The sequence below is a fragment of the Podarcis pityusensis genome (assembly GCF_964106645.2).
Source record: "Podarcis pityusensis genome assembly, chromosome: 6".
NCBI lineage: Eukaryota > Metazoa > Chordata > Lepidosauria > Squamata > Lacertidae > Podarcis > Podarcis pityusensis.
The window spans coordinates 67,253,424-67,265,102 of record NC_138030.1 but is presented as its reverse complement, the minus strand read 5'-3'; the positions used below and the strand labels follow the sequence as shown (position 1 = coordinate 67,265,102).

General features: G+C 47.6%; 1 protein-coding gene across 1 annotated transcript; it reads right to left on the bottom strand.

Moving 5' to 3' along the window:
• Nucleotides 1–310: 310 nt before the first annotated feature.
• LOC308479515 (uncharacterized protein) lies at nt 311–4,450 on the bottom strand (the record flags this gene model as incomplete). The annotated part of the gene is made up of 2 exons (XM_081010225.1): nt 3,766–4,450; nt 311–381 (listed from the first exon to the last, which is right to left on the bottom strand). Exons 1-2 carry the CDS (start codon nt 4,433–4,435, stop codon nt 311–313), a joined length of 741 nt encoding a protein of 246 aa, XP_080866351.1. The 5' UTR covers nt 4,436–4,450.
• Nucleotides 4,451–11,679: the final 7,229 nt, after the last annotated feature.

Below are 11,679 nucleotides of genomic sequence, written 5' to 3'. Positions count from 1 at the left end.
TTTCGGTGGCCGCAGGGCAGGGACTACCCCTCCAGATGCAACGCTGAAGCAACTGTGACCAAATTAGCTTAGTAGCGGGCACCAAGGCCGCCAGGTCCCTCAAATCCTGCAAAATAACAGCACGTAAAACATAACAGGAAAAAGAAACCATATCATTTTCCCCAAGCTGCACCACAATCGCCGTAGGGGGGCCCTCCAGAAGAACACGCCTCTGCATTAGCGGTAAGAACTCCTTCCACCGCATCCCCCTTCTGGAGATCCAGGACACTCGCACGTGCTGCGGAAGGCCGAGGCCAACTCCCAGTTCAGATTACCGAGCTCTGCAAGCGGCCCAATGCACAATACTGTGCCCCACTATCCAAACCCGGACAGTGGGTAGACCTAGGGTAAAACAAAAGATGTGAGTACACGAGATCAACACCATTTCCGCACATAACCCTTATATGCGTCCGACTTCCAGCGACCCAGGTCTTTAATCCTCCTTGCCGACAAGCCCCAATGGGCGGCTGTTGTTGCAGCCCCAATCCTGAAGGAATGCGGAGCAAACTCAGAGGCTGCATGGCCACAAGCAGCAACGACCCTGCGCAAAACACCAGTGAATTGATGGCGTGCCAATGGACGCCCATCTTCATGAATGAACAGGGCCCCTCCCCCAGGAGGCCGCAACGCCATATAGTTCTGGAGATCCTTGACTGGGCAAGGGCCCCCTAGCCCAGTTGCTGGGAGCCGAATAACTGCCCCTCTACCCAGTTGATCAGTTTTGGAACTCCTGACAAGGATCTGCAATTCTGACTGAGACAAGCTCACGTCCTGCAGCAACAAACCTCTCGAACCTCCATCCTGCTTAGGTTCACACACCACCTCCCCAACCCTCAGGGCTCCAAAAAAGGCTAACGAATAGGCTGCGGAAAATAACCGCGCCTCAAACCTGGACCAACAGATGCCCTTTAGTTTACTTCGCATCCTGGTCAACAATCCAAACGTTATAGGCCTCCTTGTAGCTGGTCTGGAGGGGCAAAGCCTCCCCCACCCCTCCAAAGCCTTGCGCACCACGAACTTCCCACATGGATCATTATTAAAATAAACTTTGCTAAAGAAGGAAATTGCAGCCGCATGCAATCTCAGCGTCCTGGCTGCCCTCCGCATCTGAAATAGATGCGCCAAATATTGGAGCACCTGTGCAGTAGAATGAGGTGTGCATGTTCCCCCTACCACGGATTGCCCAGTGAAATGCAAAAAATCGGTCCAAGCCTTCTTATAGGACCTCAATGTGGAGGGGGCAATAGATGCAGCTACTCCCTGTAAAACTAAGTGCTGCCAAGGTTCCAGAGATGATCCGGGAAAAATTCCGGACGGTCTCGAGCCACTGGCGCCAGGGACCTGAACCGCTGCATCTGAAAACGGGACAGAGCATCAGCAATCTCGTTAGACACTCCAGGAACAAAACGAGCAGAAAATACAATGTTAAAACGTAAGCAATGCAAAACAAAGACCCTCAGCAGGGCTGATACCCTAGGTGATCGTGAAGACTGCTTGGCTAGCACGTTCACCACCGCCAGGTTATCTGTCCAAAAACATACACGACGGTCCCTGAAATGCTCGACCCATAAATGGACTGCCACTACAATGGGAAAAAACTCAAGAAAAGTTAAGTCCCGAGTTATAGCTTCCCCACGCCAAGCTGAAGGCCAACGCTCGGCACACCACCTGCCATCCCAATACAAACCAAAACCCAACGACCCCGCAGCATCAGAGTGCACCTGAAAATCGGTATAAAGGTTCAAGGTGTCCTGCCAAAGAGACACCCCATTGAATTCCTCCAGGAATTCCAACCAAATACGAAGGTCAGCACGCACCTGAGCTGACAGGCGCACCCTATGCCTCAGGGACCTCAAACCTGACATAAGCCTGGCCAAGCGGGAACAGAAAGGTCGCCCTGGGGCGATCACCCTGCAAGCAAAGTTTAGGTGGCCCAGCAAGGACTGCAGCTGCCGCAGAGTAACTTTTTTCATGGGAATGAGTTCAGCGATGACGCCCTTCAGCGTGAGTATCTTATCCGCCGGCAAACTGGAAGTTTGCGCCACCGTATCCAACGAAATACCCAGGTAAGTCAGCTGCGTAGAAGGACCTTCAGTTTTCTCCGCAGCTAACGGCACGCCCAGTTCCTCGGTTAAGGCAGCAAAGGCCTGCAGCAACACCACGCAATTCCCCGTATCGCTAGCTGAGGCCAATAAAAAACCATCCAAATAATGAGTGACTCCGCCCAAACCAGTTCTTTTGCGCAGAGCCCAGTCCAGAAATGAACTAAAACACTCGAAGGCCGCACAGGCTACCGAGCAGCCCATGGGCATGGCCTTATCAAAGTAAAATTCCCCGTCGAACTGAAATCCCAGCAACCAGAAGTCATCAGGATGAATTGGAAGCAGCCGAAATGCAGACTCAATGTCACATTTGGCTAGCAGGGCACCCTGTCCAAATTTTCTTATCATTTTGATCGCTTGATCAAGCGAGGCATACTTCACCGAACAAAGCTCCGGGGGAATAACATCATTTACTGATGTGCCCCTAGGGTGTGAAAGGTTGTGTATCAGGCGAAATTCCCCCGGAGCTTTTTTAGGAACCATACCTAAGGGTGAAATATGCAGATTAGGAAAGGGTGGAACGGCAAAAGGGCCTGCCATACGGCGTAGAGCCAGTTCTTTCCCAATTTTCTTACGCGCCACGTCAGGCATATCCTTCACAGACTTCTGGTTTGAAGGGTTTCTAGCTACAGGATTTGCCGCCACTGGGATTCGAAAACCCAGGGAAAAACCGTCACGCAAATAAGATGCTAAGAGGGTATAACTGTAACAATGACAACAACGGCTGTAGCCTAACCGGGGTATGAGCTAAGGAGGAAAGTACACTATTTTCCTGCACCGGCGGCTGCAGCCTGGGGCGCGGCTTTCGGGGGCTGCTGTGAGCCCCACCCCTTCCGAAAGGGCCGTCGAACCCCTGCACAGGCAGAAGCTGGATGGTTCCCTGAACACTTCTCACAACTATGAGAATATCTGCAGAATTGGCGCTGACAGGTTCCTTTGTTAAAATCCCAACAAAAGAACTTGCGACCCGTCTTAGCTGGCACAATCCTAGTTTTTTGCGATTCAGGGATCTTATTGTCAATACGTGGAGCCACATAAGTGGTCCATACATCTAAATCCTTTCGGTCCCAGCGGGCAGTGGGGATCTTGGCAGCCCTGCGTCTGAAATTCTCATCATAAGAAATCGCAGCAGACGCTCCAGCCATCGTAAATGCTGAGCGAACTATGGACAAATAAACCCATAAATGCATGGACCTCCGTGGGTAGGCCGCTGCCACCACTCCAGCGAACACCTGGAAACTATCCAGCCATCGCTCGAAGGTCCTTTCAACCTTTGGCAAAACCACCCTCTTTTTCGTGGCTGCCAAACCTCTATCCTGGGAGTCCTGACACTCCTGAGGGGGTGCCAAGCTAAATATATCAATGTAACGGCCATCCAGAATCCTAGATCGCAGCTTTGTAGTCAAGTGGGCACCTGGTATAATATCCCTAGCTGAGTTGGTGGAAACTTTCACATCAGGCATGAGGACCCCTTCCAGACAGTCCTGCACCGCCCCATACTTTGCCCTGTGAGAGTTTGCCCTCCGCTCCCAAGCCCATTTTGGAAGTCCCGATGTCTCCCCAAAGCCCCAGTATAGCGAAAGCGAAGCTTCCTCATCACTACTGGAGGTTTGAGACGAAGTACCTGCGGAAGAGGATGAGGTGTCTCTCCGTCTCCTCTTAGCACGCTTCTTGGAACTCTTTTTCCGGCGACGGAGCCCACCAGAAGAGGACTTTGGAGGGAGAGGAAGGCTGTCCTCCACCGAAGACTCAGATGCGTCGCCTTGCAGCACAACGCCTGGAACTGACTGAGAAGAGACTACAGGTGAATGACCAGGAACAGACCTCACCACTGATGAGGACTGTACAACTGAACCCCGTGCCGCCCGAATCCGGGCGGATGACCTCCGCCTGGTCGGACCCCTGGGGCCGCCCCGTACCCTTGGCGCTGCAGCCTGGGAGACAGGTGAGACCGACGACTGGGACAATTGATTAGTACGCGAAAGACCCCCAGCTAACAAATCCTCCCCCTCATCTTCAGCCGAAGATGACACCGAAGGAGGTGCGTCAACAGGCGGAGCTGGACTAGCAGAAGAAGTCGTCGGAGTCGAGCAGCGTTGAATCAAACCATCCATTTCAGCCTCAACACGTGCTAACACCACTGGGTCACTGGCCAAGCCAGTGACCATGGACTGAAGGCGTCTCAAAGATCGCTGTGGCACTGGAGAACGCAAAGCTTGGGACGGGCCTTTTATGGGCCGCTTCGCTGAGGAAGCGAGATCAAGCCTCCGTGACACCTTCTTCTTTGGAGCCATACCTGCTACTAGTAAAAAAGACAAATAATAGAATTAATGCAAGGCTACACCAATGCTCTTTGTTATAATGAATAGTCAATCAGCCTGAAAAACAATCAATCCCGATAGGTGCAACTATATGGCTCACCAGCAGGTGGCGCAGCCAGTAATCAAGGCCAATGGTATAGCTGCGTTTCAATAAACGGCCACTAGAGGCCAGCACGCAATGAGGAGGCAGTAGAAAATGGCGCTCCCGCCAAAATTCCCCAAAATGGAGGCCTCCCAACTGACTTCAGGCAGAAGGCCTCCCCCAATGCCCAAAGCAGGCCGCAAGCAGGCCTCCAACCACCAAAGCCGCTGTGCGCGCTAAGCGCCACCGGCTAAAGCTGGAACGTCCGAGGAGGGCCCCCCCGCAGCCTAAAACGGCCCAACTCCGCAGGCCGCAGGCGCCGAAGCGCGGCAAAAGCCGCTACCGCTCGGAGCCGGGGGGGGTGCCCAAATAGGCCCCGAGCCCAAGGCACGTCCCACGGCCTCCCCCAGCTCCCCCAGGCACTCCCCGCTATACCCGGGCCAAGAGGGGAAAGGCTTGACTAAGCCTCCCCAAGCCCGGCCCGAACAGGGCCGAATAAGCAAGCGCCGAGCGCCGCGTGTGAATCGGCGGCTCCAACGGCGCCTGCGCGCCAGCCGGCCCGCCCCGGCTAGTAAGAGCGCGCCAAAGCGCGCGAAAAGGGGCCGCCGCCGTGAGAGGCCAGGGGAGGACTACGGTAAGCACCCGCTTTTTTCTCTAGTAACCCTACGAAGTGGGGGGGGGGAATGGTAAAGCTCCTAGGGCCCGAAGGTCAACCAGCCCCGTCCCCGGCGCCTCGGCTACGAACCGGGCCGAAAGGCCTAGGGTCCGCCCCCCCCTCCCGGCCACCCCCAGCAGCCCCACGGGACCAAAAGCCCACGAGGAAAGTTGGGGGGGGAAGGCTAGTAAAATGGAAACAAGAGTCAGAACAAAAACAAATAAAAATTGAAAACTAAAGACAAAGAACCTGGAAAATAAATTAAAGAAGGGGGGGGTAGACTTTGGGGAGATAAACACAAAAGGCCAAGATCAAATAAATAAATAAAATAAAATAGGAGAAAATGAGGAATGAGATATAGATTTATACAACCGGTCTTTAGCTGTGTTCGATCCGATGCCCACAGCGAAAGAGAAAGCAACTCTCTGTGGGCCTTCCTTAAATATCCTCTGATCTCCACCCCCAAAGTGGCAACATACAAATTGCCCCAGCAACACCATCACCAATCCTTGCCAGGCCCTTTCCTTCAATTTTGCCTGGCAACTACAGGGTGCTTTGCCTAGCCCCAGCCGCAACACGTGCTCTCCTTTAATGAGAACACGCTTTGCAGCATTTTGCCGGTCTCCAAATCTGCACAAACTATTAATGAGATCTGCATTTAAGCCGTCTATTGGCAATTCTAGATCTCATCCCTGTAATTCCAATGCTCTCCCACCTGTGTGTATCTCACGGAGACAGTTGCGGGCTCAGTTGCAGTGCCGCCCACTCCTCGTCAGTGTCTATAAATGATTAATAACTCAGGTGGACAACGATCTGTATTAATAATGGCTGCAACTTTATTGATTATAGAATGTAGGTGGAATTTTGTTTCAGGCATTGGGCGCATATCCATTCCAGCCTCCTGCTGGAGGACTGGAACCACTACAGGGTCGTGTCAGGATTGTGGCCTCCCCAAGACGTCAATCTACTGAGTTGGCCATTTCAAGGCCACCGCTGGAAGCCCTGGGGCTCATCTGCCACATGCTTGGCTTCAGGACAGAGATATCCACTGAGACGCCTTTAACTCGGTACCCTGAAAACATCGCTGAATCAAACTGAGTGATGCACCACTTCACCCCATACTTGAAGACTAGGATTCTACCCAATGCCTTAACAAGCCAACCAACAAGCCAACCAGGATTTCATATCCCGTATGTAAGTAAAACTACACCAAACCTCCATACATATTTTAGAAAACACAACTGGAAATGCTGACCAAAAAAAAAGGAGGAGCATCTTTAATTCTCAAAACCACAGCATGTCAGACTTGCCAATCATTGCTATAGAGATGCCAACAGATCGGACAATGTTAGCAAAGAGGGAGAACTTTGGGATGTACACACTGGGCACATTGTCTCAACCAAGGTGTTCTGAACATTCCATCCTTGAAGCTCTGCAACTGCCAACTTGGAAACAGCCTCATTTCATTTATATTGGAGCCTGTCTGTCTGTCTGTCTGTCTGTCTACCTAAATTTAAGATAGTCAAGGGAAAACCTATGAGAGAAATAAAGGATAGTTGCTTGGCAACAGAAATACAACTTTGGATTCACCTAATGTGAAAATGCCAGATACCTAACTCCAGTTAACAACAGCCTTAGTCACTAGTAGTGATGTTATTCTGCCTCTGCATATCTATTGCTCCAATGTTGCATTCAGAAATCAAATTCCAAGACCTCTAGGTCTCATAGTACTTGTCCTATGTTTGTACAATGCCAAGTACAATTATTTTCGGTTATGAAGGGAAATTCTTTTTTTAAAAAAAGTGAGCGAAGATTGAATATAAGAGAAGGTTGTAGAATCACTCCCTAAATGAAATCACAAGAACATTACAATTGCTGGGTTAATCTGAAAACAAATCAAAATATTTTGAGCAACTTGTCTTCACGAGGAAGAGGAAATGTGGAGAAAGTTCCACCATTTTCTATTTAAAACATTCAGCTTTTTGGCACTGAAGTCATCCATTTTTCCTCTTGTAGAGAACAAAGCTTCGCTGTAAAAGGACTGACAGCATGAACTGTCACAACACTTTTGAAACTGACTATTAATACGTGCTATTTTGGAAAAAATTGATCAGGGGAAAAACATTCAGAGCTAACTTATTCTTCAGAAAATTATTGCTACTTGTGTTAGGTGATATCACTTGCAAAATTCTAGTACAGCCTCTGAGAGATCCTAGGTCTAAGTATATCTTAGATCTGGAAGGCGTGCAAATGCGTTCCTTCCCTAATCTGCTGCATAAAAAGATGTTTGTCAAGATGCAGTTGTCTCTTAAATTGCTGAAAATCATTCAAGAGGCAACAGCTCAACCTGCTTTTCCATCAAATGCCATTCACAGAACGTTTTGTAGACATAAACATGGATAATGGGAAGAATAATAATGCGTCTCAAATAGGGATTATAAAGCTGTAATTCCTTCCGGGGTTCATGCAATGCCATAAAGTGTAGGCATAAACTCAAGCCGTTTCATACTAAGAATCCTGAGATGAAATGATGAAATTATACCTTTTGTAATCCCCGGGGAAAACATACATTTCGAGAAAGAGCAAATATAACATTTTAGCCTCCAGCCGCATCTCTGGAAAAGTGAAGCAGTCATTGAAAGACTGGAAACAACTGTGCAGGTGTTTAGAAATAAATCAACGTGACGAAGTTAAGAAATGTTGGGCCCAATCCAACATCAACCAGGTAATGCACTCTGTCTAAACTATGAATTATGGCTGGTGCCTTTATGTTTTGGAAAGGTGTGGGAGCGAACCTTCAAAGGTGCATGTTAGTAGAAGCTAGTCATCATCTCATCAAGTATGTGGTGGTCCTTTATAACTAGATGTAAAATATATATGCTTTGTAATAAATGTCAGGGAGCTAAATAAGCTAGTGTGCGTAATCACGAAGAAGAAAAACAAACGTGTACCACCACAAAACTCCTGGTTTCCCCCCACCACCACCCTGTGAGGGCTTCCAATGAAATACAGTTATTGGATAGGAAGTGAAGTAGAAAATCCTTCCCTTGCATGTGGCTTATTCTAATTCTGGGTTTAGAAAAGAAAAACAAAGCACCCTTGAAATGACAGATGTGCTAGCCACCACCTATACAACTCCTAGAACTGGATACTTGTACACAATTCCTCAGATTGTTGACAATGATTTATCTAAAAAAATTAACCAAGGGTTGAGAGACCCATGGTCTTCCAAAAGTGGTTGGACTACAGCACCCAAATTCCCTGGTCATGTCCGCTAGGGCTGATGGAAATTGGAGTCCAGCAACTTCTGGAGGGCCACCCATGCCTTAACCTCCTTGAAATGTATTAAGTATTGGCTGTGCTCAGAAGAGTTCTGTCTCCTAAGCTCCTTATTTCACTTTGCACCACCAAATTGCATTCTGCAATTCAGGAAAGGAAAGCTACTGGGTGATTCGAAGTAGAGATACGGTGTATGGAGTGCCTACTTCCCTTCTGCTTCTCCTTTCAAACCTTTCCAGTTTCTGAATTCATATACAGTGGTACCTTGGTTCTTGAATGTAATCCATTCCAAAGTCCATTCGACTTCCGAAGCTGTCGAAAACCAAGGCACGGCTTCTGATTGGCTACACTCAAGAGGAAGCCGCATCGGACGTTTGGCTTCCGAAAAACATTCAAAAACCAGAACACTTACTTCCAGGTTTTCGGCGTTCAGGAGCCGATTTGTTCATCAACTAAGATGTTGGAGAACCGTGTGTGTGTGTGTGTATTCTATCATGTAGGGATGTCAGATTTTTGGATATGAGTACTACGCAGCTGCAAACTAGCTCGGTGTTTACATCACATGATGTGGCTAGTCCTGGGAAAGAATGTTCCAGGCAGTTCACAGGGCGGTTCACAGCGAATTGTTCTGTGTGTAATATGAGACCTTCCTGTTGCGCGTGTGAAGGAAGTCTTACTGAGTTGCTTGGAGGAGACTGAACTGATCGGACATGTTTATGTACAGCTGTAAAGTCAGAAATAAACCGTAGAGATGTAGACTTTCTGGCTATCTTCTTTCTCTTGCTGGTATGCAAGGGGAGAAGGGGGTGTGCATCTTCAACGCTGGGAGATGTCGCCTATCAAGACCTCTCTGGACTGCCGTGAAGCCAGCCAGGGGAGGTCACCGGAGACAAGCCCCGGGAGCCTCGAGAGGGGCCAGCCTCTCACGAGGGAGCATGTTTTCCAACAGTTTGGCTTCCGAAAAACATTCAAAAACCGGAACACTTACTTCCGGGTTGTCGGCATTCAGGAGCCGATTTGTTCATCAACTAAGATGTTGGAGAACCGTGTGTGTGTGTGTGTGTGTGTGTGTGTGTGTATTCTATCATGTAGGGATGTCAGAGGAATCCATAGATAATGGATTTACTTCCACCCACTTGTGTAACTTGATATCACACATATTGTTGTTGTGGATGCGTTTGGACATATATGTTGATAGCTGAGTTCTGTGTGTCCATCATGCACTATGATAAGTATTGTATCTTTCCTCATCAGCAGAGAAGGAAAGACTGGCGGGATATAAACCAATTTCAGTGGAACACAAATATACCGGGGGAAAGTGTGGATGAATGTAGGAATGGCTAGAGGCACAATTATACATCCCATTAGTGTTTGTTTAAAGTGTGTCCAAGTAATATTGTTACATGCGCCCTAATCTTTGCGTGGTGAGAGACTTATCGTGGGTTTGGTTACAAGCAATGAAGGTCACCAGAGACTGTAGTGTATGGGGTGTTTGGGGAAGGGTAGTGCCTCTGGTGGGAGACATGTCATGCTTCTTCCGGGGTAATTTGTCCACCTTTGGTCCCCACCCTGCACCCAGCTCTCACCTGTGGCTCCTTGAAGCTATCAGCATATGACAAAGAGGCTGGTTTGACCACATCAGCGGTTCTCCGTCATACAGATATAAAACTTCAGGCTTGGATGGACCCACTGATGATATCCTATCTCTGTCCCAAAATCCATTAACAAATAGTTCCTTATTTGCACAGGGAGCAAGAGAGTTTAATATACAAAGGGTTTTCCCCCTCCAACTGACAAGTACTTTTGAACACAGTTGCCTCCTATGATGTTATTCAACTTACCTTACCAATAATTTCATCTAAAATATGAACAACCCACATTGTCTTCCACTCTGGAATTCCTGTAATTAGATTTAAATTATCTTTGACTTAAATTGCATGTTTAAGACCTGATATGGTGTTATAATATCACTAACACTATGATGGTCCATGGGGAGGTGGAAAGCGACTGCTGTTAAAAGACAGAAAATATATTTCCTCTTAAAGATTTAAGACAGCGAGCATAATCATTTGCCTGAGAAGTTGATAATAGACTGCAATGCAAGGGCATTTAATGTACCCTTTTTCAGACATGCCTATTGTAAAGTTTATACTGAATTGATGTCTTCATTACATTTCCTGGAAGACACCTTTCATTGTATCGTCATTAGCTAATACATTACAGATCTGTCACTCACTGACAGCATTGCAATAGTAACAGCGGCAAAATCTGCAATGCCCCATAGGTAATTATGCATGCTAATTAGTCTCTGCACATTTCCAGCAAATAAACTTCCATTTAATTTTGAGGTAACAGGGTGAGGGAATCCCAGTTTCTCTGCACTATATTGTACAGTGGTACCTCGGGTTAAGTACTTAACTCATTCTGGAGGTCCGTTCTTAACCTGAAACTGTTCTTAACCTGAAGCACAACTTTAGCTAATGGGGCCTCCTGCTGCCGCCGTGCCGCCGGAGCATGATTTCTGTTCTCATCCTGAAGCAAAGTACTTAACTCAAGGTACTATTCCTGGGTTAGCGGAGTCTGTAACCTGAAGTATATGTAACCCGAGGTACCACTGTAATTGGACAATATCAAAACCTACTGGGTTGTCCTACTCAGAAAACCCAATTAAATTAATGGAACTAAGTAGGGGTGTTTACTCTGGGATGTGGTAATCAGAGGTCATTGTTATGCTTGGTGATATTAAAACTGGATTAAGGCCATTGAGTTATTGGACTAAAACAGTGTCAGGCATCTTTGAGGACCCTCAAACTTAAGCCAAGTCTCTTCAGAATAAACATAAATGATCATTGTGCCAATTTCAAATTCATTTGGCTCTCAAAGATAACTTTTAGTATACATACATGTTAAGACTCTGCGGAGCCCATGTACATTTTGTTCTCAAATTGTGCAGTGCTATCATCTTACTACAGCCTTGAAAATGAGTATATAAAAATTACTAGCCCATATAAATTTGTACTAACTTGCCTATGTCTGCACATGTATTTCTTATGAAGCTCAAACTGTTGAAGTGGTGGGGTGTCTACAGATCCCTTCAAACATGCCCAGGCTTCCTTGTGGGGCTATATCCCACATGGATAGATGTAGAACACATTGAAAGATGGCAGCACTGCATGGGCAGGAGCAGTCAGAATCCACCTT